This window comes from Durio zibethinus, chromosome 11 (genome assembly GCF_047325235.1).
Source record: "Durio zibethinus cultivar Kanyao isolate XHJ-2024 chromosome 11, ASM4732523v1, whole genome shotgun sequence".
NCBI classification, from domain to species: Eukaryota; Viridiplantae; Streptophyta; class Magnoliopsida; order Malvales; family Malvaceae; genus Durio; species Durio zibethinus.
Genome location: NC_143172.1, coordinates 3,065,727 through 3,084,553, shown reverse-complemented (window position 1 = coordinate 3,084,553; position 18,827 = coordinate 3,065,727). Strand labels below are relative to the sequence as shown.

At 33.3% G+C, this 18,827-nt stretch overlaps 3 protein-coding genes and 1 pseudogene across 4 annotated transcripts; 1 reads left to right on the top strand and 3 right to left on the bottom strand.

Annotated features, from left to right (window-relative positions):
* Nucleotides 1-1,404: 1,404 nt before the first annotated feature.
* LOC111289230 (uncharacterized) lies at nucleotides 1,405-2,771 on the bottom strand. Its single transcript, XM_022880092.2, has 2 exons — nucleotides 2,278-2,771; nucleotides 1,405-2,188 (listed from the first exon to the last, which is right to left on the bottom strand). The coding sequence occupies exons 1-2, from the start codon at nucleotides 2,335-2,337 to the stop codon at nucleotides 1,598-1,600; spliced, it is 651 nt and encodes a 216-aa protein (XP_022735827.2). The 5' UTR covers nucleotides 2,338-2,771; the 3' UTR covers nucleotides 1,405-1,597.
* A 4,967-nt stretch (nucleotides 2,772-7,738) lies between these two features.
* LOC111289948 (fatty acid desaturase 4, chloroplastic pseudogene) lies at nucleotides 7,739-8,326 on the bottom strand (annotated as a pseudogene).
* A 1,660-nt stretch (nucleotides 8,327-9,986) lies between these two features.
* Nucleotides 9,987-12,799, top strand: LOC111289947 (putative transferase At4g12130, mitochondrial). The gene is made up of 5 exons (XM_022881313.2): nucleotides 9,987-10,733; nucleotides 11,335-11,588; nucleotides 11,758-11,856; nucleotides 12,052-12,210; nucleotides 12,287-12,799. The coding sequence occupies exons 1-5, from the start codon at nucleotides 10,309-10,311 to the stop codon at nucleotides 12,526-12,528; spliced, it is 1,179 nt and encodes a 392-aa protein (XP_022737048.1). The 5' UTR covers nucleotides 9,987-10,308; the 3' UTR covers nucleotides 12,529-12,799.
* LOC111289946 (uncharacterized) lies at nucleotides 12,667-16,879 on the bottom strand. 2 transcript variants are annotated; one of them, XM_089767684.1, is made up of 5 exons: nucleotides 16,540-16,879; nucleotides 15,859-16,424; nucleotides 15,119-15,379; nucleotides 14,123-14,998; nucleotides 12,667-14,030 (listed from the first exon to the last, which is right to left on the bottom strand). In XM_089767684.1, the coding sequence occupies exons 2-5, from the start codon at nucleotides 16,286-16,288 to the stop codon at nucleotides 13,549-13,551; spliced, it is 2,049 nt and encodes a 682-aa protein (XP_089623810.1). In that variant the 5' UTR covers nucleotides 16,289-16,424; nucleotides 16,540-16,879; the 3' UTR covers nucleotides 12,667-13,548. The 2 variants fall into 2 exon arrangements, with proteins under 2 accessions (XP_089623810.1, XP_022737047.1); XM_022881312.2 differs by having other exon boundaries at nucleotides 15,859-16,848.
* Nucleotides 16,880-18,827: the final 1,948 nt, after the last annotated feature.

Below are 18,827 nucleotides of genomic sequence, written 5' to 3'. Positions count from 1 at the left end.
ACTATTAATTAGTCTTCCACTGGGGAGTTTAAACCGAGATACATTAAATTGACATGTAGTGCTGGTCTCAGAATTTGTATTTGCTTACACTTTAGATTTCCCTAGATCTGCTTATGTTTAGGAATTCTAATCTTTCTATAACCTTAACTCACTATTCTATTTATGAACAGGAAAAAAGGGAATAAACAAGGATGGTGAAATTGTGATTTCTTCAACAACGTCTGGGACACAGAAGTTTGTTTCTCTCCCCTGTTTTTTTTTTTTTTTTAATTTTCTTTTAATTTGTGTAATTCATTTTAGTTATATTTTGTTGATTTTTTTTTCAGAGGAAATATTGATGATGCTTTGGCAAAATTATAGGTGCTGAAATAGTCTTTCTCTAGCAATCATTATTTGCTCCATTCCTAGCATTTGGTTATATTACCCACCAAAGATGCAATTGACATATCTGGTTTGTTATTGCATGATATGTGCATTATTGATCTTTTGGTTTCTGGATATGGTGATGACCTAGTCATCTTTTTGTCCTTTTTCTTGAAACAAACAGGCAATCATTGATGCTGCTGCTTATGTGCCACCACCCCCCGTCAGAAGAGCGAAAGAGACAATTCGAAGATGTAAGAGTTCATCACATTTACAAGTGGACACTGTAGCTGCTTTATCTGTTGTGTTGTTTTATTCTTTTGGAGGCAATATTTCAATTCTTTTTGAATGATATTCCTTGTGATTGGCTCTGGATTACAATCGGGAAGCATAGAACGTCTTAAAAGTAGGAAGGCCCTTTCAGACAAGAAAGCATTTAGAAGAAGTCGGGACAGTTGGGACTAAATTACCGAGTCATAACTCATTAAATTTATAGCGTCTGAAGATCATCAAATGACTAGGGAAATAGATAGCTGGGAGGTAGCTTAAAGGAGAGTTTTGTCCATATTCGTTGTTAAAATTATTCATTGTTGGGCAAAGGAACTGATGTAAAATAACCATTGATCCATTATAGGCTGCTAAGGCACACATTTACACACCATAATTTTGTTACGTGTCTGTTTGTCACAGCTAATGGTATTCTAAGGATATACTGTTATAGGGTTTTTGCAAGTAATTTTGTTCTAGTGGCTCTGAAAATTGCAACTATATAAAAAGTCTGAACCTGCATCGATTGATTCTTGAATTCTTACAAATTGGGAGTAACTTTTGACAAGCATACAGTTCTAATTTCTTTCTATTATCAAAAAGAAAAAATATAGAAAACCCAAAAAAAAAAAAAAGCAGAAAGAAGAAGGTGAAGAACCGTATAAGTGGGTGCTCGCTGCCAGATTTATAATCGTTGCTATGTGCATAATTATTTGTTCCGCTATGGGTAAGAAAGAAAGATGGGATAAGAAATAGATTGCTGAGAATGGAAAGTAAGGTGTAAAACCTCCTTGAAACCATTAGTAGTTGATTCTATCAGGTGATTGGAATGTTCTTCCAAATAATTTTCAGGTTCAAAATTTCTGTACATATCAAGAGTCAAGAACAAAAAAGTTGAAAAGAGATCTTTCTACATACAATTGTGCAAATTTATTCTCCTTTTCTACAGGAGCAAGAGTATATTATTCTACTTTCGTATGACATGTTCTTCCCCTGATTGTCGATCAACATGTCTGATCCACCGCCTTTCGCCTTTGCCTGAACCTGAATTTCCTCCACTGGTTGCTACATGTGCAATATCCAAGCCCTTCCCTACCGGGAGAAACACAGAACGAACAAGCCGCCGTGATCCGTCATCAATAACACTTCTCCACCTGAAACTTGAAGCACTTTTGGGATTAGCATTCTTGCATACCAGAACTGCCCCCCTGTTACTGAGTTTTGCCAGCCTTAATACCCTGGAAAAGTCCTTTCGCTGGCTATCCACCACCATGAAATCTATGCCATTTAATCTATTCATTACCTCCTCAGGTTCTCCAACAATGAGTTCTGGTGACATGCCCGCCTCTTCCAGGGCCTGAACGTATTCTAATCTTGATCGTTCATCGGGGACTATGCATACATGTCTTCCATTTGTATGCCTGCTAGCAACGGCCAGGCCAATGCTTGTTGCGGTAGCTCCACCCTGTGACCACGTCTCCACGATGAATCTCGCGTTCCAGCCTGCAGCCATGGCTGAAACAAGTTCTGCTACACCAGAATCATGATAGAGTTCACACTGCAAACAAAACAAAAAGGAGAACCGATGAATCAAATGAAAAACCAAAAAGAAAACAATTACCCATCAGAATTCAGAAGGATGCTTACACATTTAACGGTATCAATATAGGCCTTGGATGCTGTCTCCGGAGACCAAACTAGCTTCATATCTTCCTTCAGTTACCTATTTCGTTTCTCTCTCTTTTTCTCTCAGCAATTTTAAGTTGTTCTTGGTTGACAAGCTAAAATGAAAAGAACAGTTTGGTGTTGGGTTTATATTTGAGACAGAAAAGATCTCCTGGAAACTAATTTGTGTTGGACCGTTGACGGTGTACCCAGACAAATCCAACGTGTGGCTGATTGGGATTACTGTGGATTGGTATAAATCTAACGTTTCCAGGACTGATGTGAAACAACCTGGTTTTTCAGAATCTTTCAAATGTCATTTTCGTTAATAATTTCTTCGCAAATACCCAGGTTGGTCCACTGAAATTACAAAGGATAAGGGGGTCTAACTAATCAGTGCTGGTACTTGTTTTTGATAACTTGCTGGTTAAGAACTCAATGAGATGGAAGCATCTACGCGGCTTGACCTACTCGGGGAAATATTCAAACTTTAAGCAAAATGCTAGCCTGTTACCATTGGATTCTTGTTAAATCAACCAATTCCTCTCTTAAATATTTACTATAATTAAAGTTTGACATCTAGGATTATGCTTTCTAGTCTCATGTTTCATTTCTTGGACGAAATCAACCGGCTTTTAGACTTTACATGCAAAATTTATTATATTGATGTCAATATTCTTATATTCACGACTCATGCCATATTCCTTTTTTTTTTTAAAGCTAATCACAATTTTTTAACTGTAACATACACTTTTTAAAAATACTTATGTTATTAATATTTAGATACAATTTTTTTAAAAAAATTTTGTTAAGCTAATGCAAAGATATAGTATTGTACTGTTGAAAGTGGGATTCTTAATTTCTTCAAGAGCATGTACAATTTTAATTGAAAGACAATGAAAAAGATCAATTTCTTTAAAGTTTCTATGGTTCAATGATTGTAGAGTGTAGACTCATTATTTCACTTTCCAATATAGATGAATATCGTTAGCCATTATATATACAGTCTTTTTCTCTTTCCCCCACTTAATTCTAACTTAATTTGGTTGAGTGGAGAAGCATGAGGGACAATGCCACTATCTCACATTCATGTGATTATAATTTTCTTGCATGCTTGTTGCCAACTCTACTCTAAACTTTTCACAATTTTAGATTCAATCAATAATTGAATACTTTTTCATTTAGCAACAAAATCTAACTATATATCATATAATATCTAATGTTTCAAGTTGAATCAGCATATGAGATCTTATCTTAAAAAAACTATGACTTTTGATATTAGAATAAATAAATGAATTACTTGTAAATTTTGAATTAAAACTCACTTAATTACATTTTTTATATTTAAAATTATCATGGATTAATCTTTATTTGCTAAAATTAAATAATTTCATTTTATCAACAGATCATGTAATTGTTATTAAACTCAATAGTTATGTGTGCCATCCTGTTACAACATCAACATTTATTTTAGAAGGAAAAAGAAAAGATTAGTCAAAAATCAAAATTGCTAATTTGATGATTCAATTCAAAGTATAGAAGGAGGTGACTGATTTTTCTTTTACAAGGAGGTCATGGGTTTAAATGTAAAATGATTGTGAAAAAAGGGCAACTTGGGGAAACACAAAAATAAAACTGACGATATTTGGTGATATTTGAGGCAGGTCATGTTGTGGGGTCCAGATGAAACATCCAGAAGAAGGTGTAGGAAAAGTCAAAACACAGACGGCTTCCCTTACGTTATTTCCGTATGAGAGAAAGAGCGGCCGTACCGTATCGATCCCCTGGATTGGACGCCGCTTCAGTTTGACTCCGAGTCAGATCCACGCGCATTTTCATTTGTTGGCCGGCTGGCTTGCCACGTCAGAAAATGGAACTCGTTTTACTGCTGACGTGGAAACGACGCTTACCTACTCCAGCAAGATTATTTTCATAAAACATCGAACGAAGACTTCACCATATAACATTTATTCATTCAAAAAACTGTTTTTTTGAAAATTGATTCATTCGTTATTTGGTTCATTTTTTAATTTTTTTAAATTTAAAATTTAAATCAAATAATTTATATAATTATTTTTAAAAGATAATATTTAACGTATCTGAATTTAAATTTTAATATTTATAATATTTTTTTTATCTTTTATACAAATTTTTTTATCAACAAGTTCTTGAAAGTTTAAATCAATTATTATTTTAAAATTTTAAGAATTAATAATTTAAATTTCCTTTAATTGGTAATTTTGTCACTTGTTTTTTAATTTTAAAAAAGTTATTTTAAATAAAAGAAAAAGTAAAAAATAAAATCATAATTATAATATAACACTACTTCAACATGATCAATATGTACAAGTAAAATCAAGTATTTCATTATTTAAAAATGTTAATATTTTATATCTAGGAAGCTAAAATCCATACACATGGATTTGGGAGATTACTATTTGAAACTTGTTTCTACATATAGAAATGTTAATAAATAGTAGTTTAGTACAATAGTTGGTCATCTTCATGGTATTGTTTTTGTCAAAGTCACAATAATTCATAAGCAGCTCATAGAAATTTTATTGGATAATGCCGTAATGGTACGGAGTTGGCTTCCACCCAAATAACAAAAAATTAGGTGATGAATAATTGGTGAATATAAGAGCCCCACAAATAATTAATTAAAAAAAAGAATTAGGATGACCATGGGTTGCATAAAGTTTGAATTTCATTAATTATTTTAGTGTTCATTTTAATACATTATTAATGTAATTTTTTTTTCACAAATAGATTAAGATCAAAATTATACATGTCTCACTTTTTAAAAATATTTTTTTAATATATTTTAAAAAATATGCATTATCATATTAATCTCGTTTATAAAATTAAAAAATTTTAATGATTTTAAGCTCGAAACTAAAAAAATCAACTTTGAATAACTTGCATGAATAAGCTTTGCCAAATCAAAATAAATTAATTTAATTATCATGTTTGCCAACCTCTAAAACACTAGCATAAATATTATTTCCTTTTCCTCTTTGAAGACAGTACTCTTTCATGAATCAAGATTATCAAAATAAACAAAACAATTTCTGGAAAATAAAAAAAATCAAGACTATGGACTAATTCATACCTAGCCATATATAAATTAAAAGTTAATATTAGCTTACAAATTTTCTAAAGTCTTTTGCACCATTGTTTTTTGTTGCTTAATTTATCATATTTGCGTTGATATTGGATAACAACAGATTAATTTATTGACTTTTACAAATAATATAATAAGCTTTGGGTTTTTTGTAATTTTATATTCAAAATTATACTTGAGCTTTTTTTGAATATTATCAATTAATTAACTTATAATCCATGCATTTAATGCATGTATTAATTTTACTTATTTAAAAATTAGAGAAACTGCAAAACCTTTAAATTGCTTCACAGCACATTTACATTGTTTAGACGCAGGATAAACAATATGCACATGTTAATTTTAAATAAGATTTTAATTTTTAATTTTTTTATTGGAAAGATTTTGAATAAGAATAAAGATTATAAATGATTTAACATGAAAAGACTTGGATAAGTATCTTCTTTTTTTTTTGTTTTTTGAAATTTAGAACATTTTAAAACTTCAAATAATTGATTGAATAAATTATTTGATAGATAATTATAAATACGTGTCATAATAATAAATTATACGTGTAAATATTTATGAAAGTTTTTTTTTTATGAACATTTTTGTAGCTTGTATTATATATTATATTATATTATTTTGAATGTACGATTTACAATTATCTGTTTTAAGTTGTTAGATATAACACATCTTATCTTAATATAAAAAATTGAATAACTTATATATCTCCTGATTTAACACACTATGAAAACAGTGAATATTGAATAAAAAAAGTAATTTCAATTCAATGGGAAGGAAAGAGATCCAAACTACGTTTAAATAATAACTTGTTGATAGTAACATATATATACCCAAAAGAAAGTAAAGCTTAGAACAGATGAGTCCAATTCTGTTGGGAACAAACCCTAGTTGAATTTTGCTTTTGTATTCTATTTTGAGTGTTTGGATTGTTTAGTGTTCTAAACAAAATTGAAATTGATTAGTTGGCTTTTGATAACCTTATTTTATCCTTTTTGATATGTTTGATAAATAAAATTATAATAGGATATAATAAGATAATATTATAAATATAATTAGATTAAATAATATCATCTTATATTATATTTGATGTATGTAAAAATTAAAATAAGATAATTTATTTATTGATCAAAATTATCATTCCTCAAAATTTATACAATTTAAATTATTTATGTAATTTTTAAGGATATAATAAGACATGTAAATTCAATATCATAAATTAAAAAATCATCTTTTCTACTTTGAAAAAATTGAATTATCTTATAGTAAGAGGATATTAATTCTTTTTATAATTCTATTCATTTTTTAAAAATATAAACTAAATATAATATAAAATAATTTTCATCTTATCATATCTATCATCCTATACATTAAATATGACTTTTATTGGTTATATTTTAACCACACAATCTATAAATAGGTTAGCATGTCTTAATGGTGGATGTTGATAACATTAAAATAAGTAATTGAATTTTACTAAAAAATAAAAATAAATCATTAATATTTTATTACTTGAAATTAATGTTATAAGCTTCTATTTTATTGTAATTAGAATTTTGGTAGTAAAAGATATTCAAATTTTTGTTAAAATTGTTTTAGATGGATGATTTAATTTGTAAATATTTATTTAGATATATTTGGATGAATTGAATGACCAATATTTAGGGGAATATTATTTCAAAAACTGTGTCAATTTGACATTATTAATCCATTTTTAAGATTTGATAATTATAATTACGATAAAATAAAATTTTATAATTTTAATTTCATGAAATAAAAGATTGAGTGATTGTTTATTTTTTAATAAAATTTGAGGGTGTATTTGGATATTAAGTTATAGTGTATAACACATATACATTATAGGAGTTTTTAGAGTAAATTATATTAAAAATATCTAAACTATATAGGTTGAGATGTTTTTTAATATAGTTATTTTCAAAGTAACACTTTTACCAATTTGGCAAGAGTTGCACAATCAATTACTGAATAAAAAAATAATTTATATTTCTTCTAACAATTATTTATCTCATCGCATAGCGCGGATAGTTTTCATTATGAAACTAATGTTAAGATTAGACACAGCTTATAATTAAGAGATTCACAGGTTCACATACACCAAGCTTACAAATTACAATGAAATTCACAGGTCAATGTTTGAAATTCGAGGAAAAACTGATAAAACGGGTAACTCTGCTTGGTAATTGTTAGCACATCTTCAATGGTCTTTCTGATAACAATATAATGCTACTTGCAGCAAAACCCCCTGATTCTTTTGAATGTTTTCTTATAATTCTTATTACAGAAGTGGGAAAAAATTCAATGAGCTGTAACGTGAGGACGAGTCTGATCGGTCCATTCAGCATCAGGCTCACTCTAAGACCTGGGTCAGACCCCGACCTTAAAAAAGATAACCATGTCCAATATATGCCTCTAAAACTTTGTTTCCACGATGCAATAGTTACTGATATATGGTGGCCTATGGTGTGCAGAATGTTGAGGTCGCGAGAAAAGCACACTGGCGTCTTTTAGTGCCACCACCAAAGGCGGGAGCTTGCTGTTGTTGCCATGAGACCAAGCATGAAATTGTTGGCTGAACATGATGCAACTGACACAGATGCTAACAAATCCTTTAATAACATGGTCATTGCAAAGAATATCTATCGGAAGCACTGTGAAATTATGTTACGAGCCAATGCATGTAAATTGTTAGCAAACTGGCGCCTGGTGATAGTACAGGGCAAAGGTGTTGCCCCTGGAGTTCTTCAATTTGAGAACTAAAAATTGGAGATGATGCATCACCATAATTGTCAGTACCCCAATGGCATACCCCGGAAAATAGGTCAGCCAAAATGTACCCAACAATACATAGCCTGCTAGCATAGGTTCTAGCCACATGTGAATCAGCACCCATTATGACCTTTGGGTGCACCCACTTGCCATCTAATTGTCAAATTCTTTTTCTTTATTTCCAGTGCGCATAAATCTTTATTTTGATTAAAGAATCCTTAAGGTTAAGCCAAAAAGTCAACGGACAAGACTTCCTCCTTCATTCCGTGTGATACTGATACATTAGAGACCGTACATACCAAACTCGAAAAGCCCCCCCCCCCCCAAGCCTTGGCTTCTTGGTCTTGTCTTTTGAGTTTTGACATCAACCGTTACGTAGGGCTCGTCATTGATTGCTTAAGCATTGAATTTTCTAGCCAAATTTGGCCGGTAGAAAGTGGACAATTTGGACGCTGGTAAATATTCAAAGTGGCCATTATCGTCCATTTCTAGAGGGATTTGAGATCAATTGAACTTGCCAAATATAAATGGAATTCAACTATGGATATTTTACTATAAGATAAAAAAATAGTACCAAAAAAAAGAAAAGATAAGATAAAAGCAAAATTACATAAAGTTTTTCTACTTTTCATAATTACCCACTGATTTTTTTTTTATTTTTATTTTTTGCAATTAAAATGAGGCTTGGAGTGCAATTTTCTTTTCTTTTTTTTTTTTTTGTTTTTGGAAATAACAAGTGGTTGATCATGTTGCGTATTATTTATTGTAAGTAACAAAACGAACTAGTGGAGGTAACTATTACATAGTCATTTTCGTGCATTTTGTCAACACATAGTAATTATTTTTATATTAATTGCTTTTATAGAATCACCTGATTGTACGGTTGAAATGAAGCCGAAAACGAGAAATTAGGTAAAGAGGTGATCTAAAGTCGTCGACACTATGAATACAAATTTTGGTAAAGCCTTTATTTCACTTATTATTAATTATTAAATAAAAACTTTAGTTACTATATATCACAACTTCAACTGGCGGAATTCAGCTGTCCCCTATGGCGATGATGAATTATGTGACTACGACAGCTTATGCATTTAGCATAATCTATTTTTACGGCTGAGGCTTATGTCATTTGCAAATACTTTACTTGTAAAAGTTGAATTCCATTTTTATTGTCAATAATTTCTTAATTAATGATCTTTAAGTCTAAGATAATTTTTGTTGAAATTTACTATATATTTTGACTTTGAAATAGAATAACTTACTTTCATCTAATTAAAAAAAAAAAATAAATTAAACCTTTTTCCGAATCAAATGCTAATAATATGTTGAACTTTAATTATTTTGATGGAATCTATTGAAAATTAAAGAACTATGCATCAACAGCTGTTCTATCTGAAAACTGTGGACTGCATGCAGTTGCAATTTCAATATTAGGCTTAAGATTATTTAATTTTTTTAGTAATTTATTATGTCATCAACTCTAAGAAACGAGCATTTGGTTCAGTCCATGGGTTTAAATAATAAAAAAACAATTACTATCCTCTGAGCACTTTATTTATTTATTTTTAATTCTCTCTAATCTTAGTCACACAATTTGTAAATAAAGTAAACAAAACCAAATGAAAGGAAAGATATAGAATAGGAAACTGAAGACTATTTTTATGCAGTTGTGCTCATAGATTTAGCCATGGTTATTGAGATTTTCGAAAACATTTACTCGGGAATGCGGGGATGGTGTTTTAAAGGTTGGCTGTGAGTTTTGAGTTTTGGATGGGAAAAGAGACGCAAAGGCGCAAGAGAGGCAACCAAGCTTATGGCCTCATTATTTTTGGATAATGACCCAATTTAAAAATCAACTCAAAGCCCGCATTCCTCCTCAAAATTAAAACATTTCCAAATTCTATTCAACAATTTCATCGAACATCTGTTGGTTGTGTCTTCCTCCAAACAACGTGTCAGTTAGTCACGATCCAAAAACTCGACGGAAGCAACGTGTCACCTACCCAACAAACCCATTCGAAACTCCTAAACCCCTTCCTTTCTTCCAACCTTAAACCCTACAAGAACAATCCGAATCTTCATTCCGAAACGATTTCGAAATGAACCGTTTCAGACCCTCTCTTCTCGTCCACGGCCGTTGCCTTCACCACCTACAAAACGCCGGTCCAGTCTGCTCTCACTTAAAATCCCGGTCCGTAATCCGGTTCTCGGGACCCGACACCATCAAATTCCTCCAGGGTCTTTTAACAAACGATGTACGGAGGTTCGGTGAGCCCCCATGTGAAGATAACTCCGCCATTCCTACTCCCAACGTAGCCTCTGTCGTTGTTCCGCCTATGTATGCGGCTCTTTTGACCCCTCAAGGAAGATTTTTGTATGACTTCTTCTTATATAGACCGCCCCAGCCCGAGGAGAAGCTGGACAGGACTGGGTCGGGTCCTGGTAGTGGGTCTGGTGGGTCGGTGGAAATTTTGGCCGATGTTGATAGGTCTCTCTTGGATGAGTTGTTGGCGACTCTTAAGAAGTGGGTATTTTTAGTTTACTTGTTCTTAAAGATTGGAATTTTTTTTTTAATTTTGATTGAGAATTTAGATTTTAAAAGAATAATTTTCTGTTGTCTGTGGCTTCTGCATTAGAATTAGTTAGGATCTCTCATTCACAGATTAAGGATCAGGGTCAAATTTTCTGTTGTTTTTAGCTTTCTTTTATGTTTCCAAATTCTAGTAGCTGCTTTGGATTTTTGCCTTGGTAAGCCTCTAGATGAACCTGTATTTCAAGTTTGGCATTTAATAGCCATGTACAATGCCTTGCTTGTGACATTAGAATTTCTGTTTGAGGACATGCCTGAATCACTGGTAGCCAGGTCTAAAGCAAATAAGTAATTGGTCTGTATCTCTTTGCAATTTCTCAGTGTATTATTATTTGTTAAATTCATAGTCAGTATGAATTCTACGTTGTTGCTGTTTCTTTTAAAATGATTTGTTGAAGAGATAAATGTGCAAATGTTCTTGTCTCTTTATGGGATTGACTATTATACCAGCTAGTGATGTGTACTTGTCTTTTATAGTAATATGAACTTTAGAATCTCTCTCTGTTAATGGTTGCTCCTATGGATGCTGTTGCAGATATCGGTTGAGGTCTAAAGTTGATATTGAGAATCTGGCAGAAGACTTTTCTTGCTGGCAGAGGTATGGTTGGAACCTGTCTGGAAAGACCCCAGCTGTTGAAGAACCAGAGGCAGCTTCAGTTGGTTGGGGGGGTGGGGTTGATCGCTCTGGCAAGTCAGCTTCACATGGCAATGATGTTGGATGGCTATGGTTTAAGGATCCCAGATTGGATTGTCTAGGTTTTAGGGGAATTTTTCCATCTGGTAGATCACGTGAGTTTACCAAACTTTTGTTACTTCTGAAATTTATTCTTATCTACATTTTTAATGTAAACCGTTAGCTTTGAGATATTGATCGACTTAAGATGTTTGCTTCTTAAGAAGTCATGCTACCTACTTGTTGCTTATACTGCAAAATTTCATATTCTTTTGTCTGTTGCAGCGCCTTTAGTTGAGTCTGATAAAGAAACAGATGAAGAGAATTACCTTCTGTGGAGATTAGGGAAGGGAGTTGCTGAGGGTTCAACTGAAATTCCAAAAGGTGCTTGTTTGCTTTGTTGCTAATGGTATACTTAAGTTTCTTGAATATTTTTTGCATTTTCTAACTTTGTTTTTATCATGACTATTCTTCCTATTGTTGTTTCTTCAATTTATTATGTTATGTTTTGCCTTTGTTTTCAGAGTTACATTTATTTGTATGCTGTTTCTGTTATGACATTGTTATTATGTTGTTTAGGGGAGGCAATTCCACTTGAATACAATTTCACAGGCCTAAACGGAATCAGCTTTGATAAAGGGTGCTATGTAGGGCAAGAACTTATAGCTCGTACACACCACAGGGGGGTTATCCGCAAACGTTTGCTTCCTTTAAAGTTTCTTGATAATAATGGAAAAGGTAGTCTGCCTCCAGTGGGCTTTGATGAAGTTAATTATCTTGCAACAAGACAACTGACACCTTTCTGTTATTTCAGAGGTTGAGGGGAGAGTTGCCCCTGGTTCAGAGGTGATTAACCCTGCCTCCAATAAAAAGGCAGGAAGTGTGACCACTGCACTTGGCTTTTGTGGAACGGGTGTCTTGCGACTGGATGAAGCGTTCAAAGGGTCTAACTCATTGATAATACAGGGGCAGGAGGATATAAAGGTTGAGACAATTAGACCAGATTGGTGGCCCTCGGAATGGTTTCAAGATCAAAAACATACTGCCATGGCATAGACTGTTTTGCAATCATTTAATAGTCCTCCAGGTCTTTGGCCTGGCTTGGCACCTCACATGGTTATTATAAGCACTGTTACAGCTTCTTAGAACTTTATTTTATAACTGCTAACTTGTTTACATTTTTATGTTCTCACTAAACAAAAAAAAAAAAGGAATTAGAAATGAAATAGCTGTACACCCTGGAGTTGATTACCATTGTTTGTCTGCTACTGCATCATACCTATTGTGAGGAAATAAATATGAGATCAAATTATGTTGTATTCAATAAGCCCATGATTCTCTTGAAAATCTTCTGATTGTCTATGGATCATGATGCAACACAGCTTCCGTACACTCTTGGATATGTGGATGTTTGTTTCCAAGCTTTTTATTTGCAGTTAAAACTTTTTGAGAAAGAGAAGAAGTGTGGTTTCTTGAACGCCTTCATTGGCTCAATACATTGTGAAATTCATTCCAGCTCTTTTATGACAGTTTAGTTTGAGAAGAAAAAAACAACTTTACACTATTAATGAAACCAGCTCTATGAGACTAGATCACGAGCCTATCTTTGTTTCTACCAACAGTTTGTTTTTGGGAGGTTAACATAGAATTTTCAGAAAATGCGAATTCAAGCTTCAGATGAGCTTGCAGGCATTAAAATGTTAAAAGATTGAATCTCTGGACTACATTAAATGCTTTTCGAGTGTTTGTTACGAGAGCAGTTCAGCAGTTGAGGCTCGTTTTGTTGGCTTGCTTGCAAATGCTCATGGAGATACACAATAGAATGCACGTAACAAATTGTGTTGATTAGAAAGTTGTGTCCCTAAGGCTTTGTTATTTATAGTCATCATTGGGGAAACTCCTCCCAAAATTTTTCCTATCTGCAACTCCACTTTACACGATATTTGCCATCTTTTTACACCTCAATCATCTTAGTCCCTCTCAAAAAGATCTAAAACAACCAACAAAAAGGCATTTTCAGCAATCTCTTTGATCCCATTATCATCGTTTTTTCAAGTTGGCAAAAAAGAGCGCGCATCAACGACGGACATTGCAATCATTTAGCTCTTTAATTATTGTCTCCATGGTTGGTCTACCGTCAGGGTGTTCATGGGTACAATTAAGTGCAATTTTCCCCAGCTTCGCTGCCATTGATTCTGAAAATTCTCCTCTGAGATTTGTATCAACAAAATCTTCAAACCTGCTAGATTCTGTTCCCAACCGTATTGAGCTTGTTAGTTGAAGTTTACCAGACAGGATTTGGAGAATAATCACTCCAAATGCAAATATGTCAGTCTTCTCTGTAAAACGGCCAGTTGTAATGTACTCTGGCGCTAGATAACCCATGGCTGCACTCACTTTCAGAGTTGAGTAGACAATGTCATCAGCAAGAATCTTATGGAGACCAGAGTCTGCAATCAATGGGTTGAATTGCTGGTCAATTAGAACTTTCTCTACAGATATGTTGCGGTGGACAATGGGCGGCTTGTTTGCTTCATTTTTGTGCAAATATTCTATACCTGTTGGAGCAAATTACAAGAATATTAGTCAAAGAGAAACATTTGATGGACTCGTGATCTTTTATGGCACATAAACCTGATCAGAAACTGACCTTTTGCGATGCCATTGATGATGGAAATCCTTGTCGACCAGTCAAGAATTGATTCATCTCCTTCTTCTAGATCGAGATATTTATATAGGTTTCCCTTTGAAGCAAAGTTATAGATGAGAAAACATTCGCCTCTTCCCCTTGAGCAGCAAAATCCTCGCAGCCTAACGAGGTTTTCATGACTCAAGGAGGTTAATAAGTACAAACCCTTCACAAACTCTGCTTCCTCAGACTTGCAGCTGGTCACGTTTATGCTCCTAATGGCTACAAGAGAACCGTCTCTCAGAATCCCTTTGTAGACAGAAGAGAAGTTGCTCCTTCCCAGTAAATTCAACTCAGAAAAGCACTGAGTTGCTGACTCAACTTCTTCTAGATTGAACCTAAACTTATTCAAATGCTCCTGAGAAAATCCGATGCCATTCCAACCATCACCTAATGGATCCCATCCGTATGAATATTCAAGAGTTACAAGCGGAGAAACACTTCCATTCCTTTGAAATTCTTTGGCCCTGTCTGTGCTTAGGCGCCCATCAGAAGAATCAGATGTATTTCCAATCTTTTGTTTCTTCCTACGGTAGTGAAAAAATGCAAGAAATCCAGCAACCATAAAACCGAAACTGAATGTAATAACCCCTGAAATAACGGGTAACTCTGGGAATCTCGATGAATTTGAGCAATGAGTGTGGTTGCAATGTCCATGGATATTTGATGTCTGTGAGGTAACTCCTGGAGCTGTGTCATTTAGATGTGATCGGAAAGGTTCAAGCTGGTTGATGTTCAGACTATCAAAAGGACTGCAACCTCTCAGTGATGGAAAGCCTGTTCCACATAAACCTGGGTTGTTCTCACCTTGGAATCCTCCATTTAATCTCTTCAGACCTTGGTTTTCATTCATTACAGACTATAAATCAGTCTAAGTTAACATGAGGAACAAGAATGATACAAGAACAAATGAACAATATTTAATTTAAGGAGTTAGTCTAGGAGAAACATAGTTACCGGAAGGGACATTTCCAGATAGAGTATTGTTTCGGATATCTAGAATTTCCAATTCTGGAATATCTGCTAATGTTGTAGGAATTGCACCAAAGAGGCTATTGAAGCTCAAGTCAAGTCTTCTTAACATCCCTAAGTTCCCTAAGCTGGATGGAATTGTACCATTTAGTCTATTATATTGCAAAGCAAGAACACTTAGTCTCTTCAAAAACCCTATCACTGTTGGTATATTCCCTGTCAGCTGGTTGCAACATAACTGTAGAACTACCAGCCAAAAAAATTTTAACGTTAAGACCAGTGTCTGAACTTAGAAGATCAATCAATATCACACAAGATAGAGTAAGATTAAAAAAATTCCATTTATCTAAAATTTCAACAACTCAGTAAAAACTGTACATTTGTAAAACAGAAATCAGTTTCTCGGTTATAGCTAAGTTGCTGGTGGGATGTCAACAATCATGTTATCTCATAATTTCAGTGTTTATGGTTTGGGAGCTTTAAATATTAAAAAAAAAAAATGCTGCTGGTGGGATATATTTTGTATACTATGGAAAGGAAAGCAATTTTTCTTCTAAAATGCATTAACTAAGTTTAAAAAAATTGTAAAATTGAGATTGAGCGAGATCTACTAAGAGAAAATGTAGTTCATTTTTTGGCTCCAATATAAGAGTGATGTGATAATAATTTTCTTCTTTTTTTGGCTCCAAATAAACCAAAATTCAGAAACCAAAAGATGAACTAACCTTGTAAACCAGCCATGTTACCTATCTCAGGAGGAATGCTTCCAGACAGATTATTAACATTAAGATAAAGATCAGTTAATTCTTGAAGATTTGAAAGCTCTTTTGGTATTTCTCCGGATAAAGAATTGTAATGCAAGTACAAACCAGAGAGACACTTCAGTCCCGCAATAGCAGGCGAGACTTTACCAGAAAGACCCTTTCCCTGTAACGAAATATTAGCCACCTTACGGTGCTCGTTACAAGCCACACCCACAAAAGAACCGCTACAAGGGTCAGCATCACTTTTCCATGAATCGAGGACCTTGTTTGTTGGATCTAAAGAAGCCTTCAGCTCCATTAGAGCTCTAACCTCCGTGTTCCCGTGAACCGATAGTGGAATGTAGAGTGTGAACAAAAGAAAGAGAAAGAACAGAAACTGAAAAACACCCATCTTCTCCCTTGGCTCAAATCTTCCAGGGTTTCCTGTCTTTCAACCGAATTCTTCTACTTGGTTTGTAATAAAAGAGTTCAAAGAAAACAACCCATATCTGTTTCTTCCTTTAAGAGTAGTAATTAAGTCTCTCTTCCTGTAGAATTTTTGTAGTAAATCCAATAGTTAATGAAACGAAGAAGAAGATAGTGAGAACAGAGCCGTAAGAAAGAGAAAGAAGGACAGAGAAGTGGAAGCAGTGTAGAGCTTACTGCATGTCAAAGTTGAAACAAAGAATGCACAATTAATAGCGACTTTCGGAAAACACAGCATGTTCCCATTCGAAATTTAATACCCAGTTGATAAAGAAATATGGGTGAAGGTATGATGACAGCTAGCCATCACGACTGTGACCATAGGAAAGATTTTTCCTTCGCTTGATTTTTGTAGTTAAGTTTGATTTAGGTCTGATTATCAAGAAATGGGCTGTGATGAAGTTTCTTGTCTGTGACAAATAGGTAATAATTTGGTTGTAGTTGGTGACTTTGTGTACAGAAAAGGATAAGCAAAGCAGATGGGCAATTGGATCAGTAGAACCATATGGAGATTTGTCTATCAGTAGAACCATATGGAGATTTGTCTATCATGTGGGTTTGGATGATCGGAGGATTATAAAAAGATAATTTTTTTTTTAAATCAATGAAATTATTGATAAATTATAAGAAATATTTATATATTTTTTTATATTCGAAATCATCAAATTTTAAATTCTAATAATTAAAATTAAAAATTTAATATTTTACCAATATATTATGTGATTGTTGGCAATTAAATTAAACTAATAAAAACAATTAATAACTATTTATTCCTTTACATTGCCAGATTCTAACTGTGTCATGTTTAATAGTATTTATTTGCAATGGTTCACCATGAAAAATAAAGCAGCCTAGCCATTAGGGAAATATAATATATTCCTGTCCTTGTTAATTTGAAAAGTGTTGAGGTCAATGGGAATTGGGTGGGAAACCTAACAAAACATGGCCTCCCACATGGGGGTTGAACATTTACTCCTCTGCCCTGTTGTAGAAATCAGAGCAAGAAATATAGCAAAGTTCAAACCACCCCGGTCAGAAAACCAGCCTAGAAAGTGGATGAATAACTGGATAGCACTGCCTCATTTATTTTCCTATTCTTTTTGGAGGGATTTTTCCACTTCTCCGAACAGACAATGATTGATTATTCCTGTTCGATGTCCCTCACATAATTCTAGTACCAAACTTGAAATAAGCCAAAATGCCCTGAAGATTTGCGTCAAATAAGGGATTCTTGACCCCGAAAGCGCATTATGTATAATACTTTTCAACAAAAATAAGTAGGATAAATATATAGAACTATTCCTCAACCTTGGATTCTGGTAAACTCTAATTCATTGCCCTCACCAGAACATCATGTTAAGGCATTCTTCGTCATTAATTACTACTATATGTTTCTCTTCGAAGAGGGAAAAAAGGGGTCCATTTTGTGATTCTTTTGTCCGAATGATCTTTTGATTATAACTGCGTTCAAATGTTGCGTTGCAATACCGACACTAGTATAAAGGTTAAATCTGGCTGTCCCATCATCTTTCTAATGCATTTACTTGAATAGTTTTGCTTCAATTCCTGAATTAATATCAAATTTTTTAATCTCAAATATGTTAAATTTTGTTTTTTAAATATAATTTTATTAATCAATTAAATTAAAATTTGAATATAAATGAATACCAATTTCAAATGTTATTATATGGCTATTGGTTTATCATCATATTTTCATGTTTCATGTACTTTCTATATCAAACAAACGAGCACAACAAAAATTGAACAACTGAAATCCATCCTCTAAGAGGAAAAAATTCCTTGAATTTTCAAAGAGTATAGAGGCGCTCTCAAATAAAACAAAACTAATAATAGAGGCAAAACTAGGGATCGGTCCCGCAGTTGTTTACAATTAAAGAATTGGGTCATGCAATTAGATCCTTGATCATGGTCCACAAGAAAAAGTTGGCTGCCGACTTTGCACTTTCAACGAGTGGAGCCATCTTTTTCAATGTTCTAAAAAGATAGTATCAACCTCTTATATTTGATCTTACCTTAGACTGTCACATGGGATCATTTATATAAACAATAAAGTGAAAGAACTTGGGTTAGTGGTAAAAAAGAAAAAGGATACCATGGCCATGATGAAAATTGAGAAAGAAAATCATGCCATTTTAGTGAAATATCATGGCGTTTTCAAATACCTCCCCACCATTTTCAATAGGAAAAAAAAAGGATCAAAGTGGTCGAAAACCATATACGCATATTTGAACAAAGTTTTGATTGGCTAACATTGAATTGTTAATAGTAATTCAATGCGTACACAATATAAAACAAGACTGAAATATATATACTAACATGGATTTTGTCTTGTTTTGTTTCATTGTTCTTCGTTTTAGAAATGTTTATTGTTTGAGATTGACGGATATCTAATAACTACTACTACCACTACTACTTGTTTGGTCATACGTCGTAGAGACCAAAGA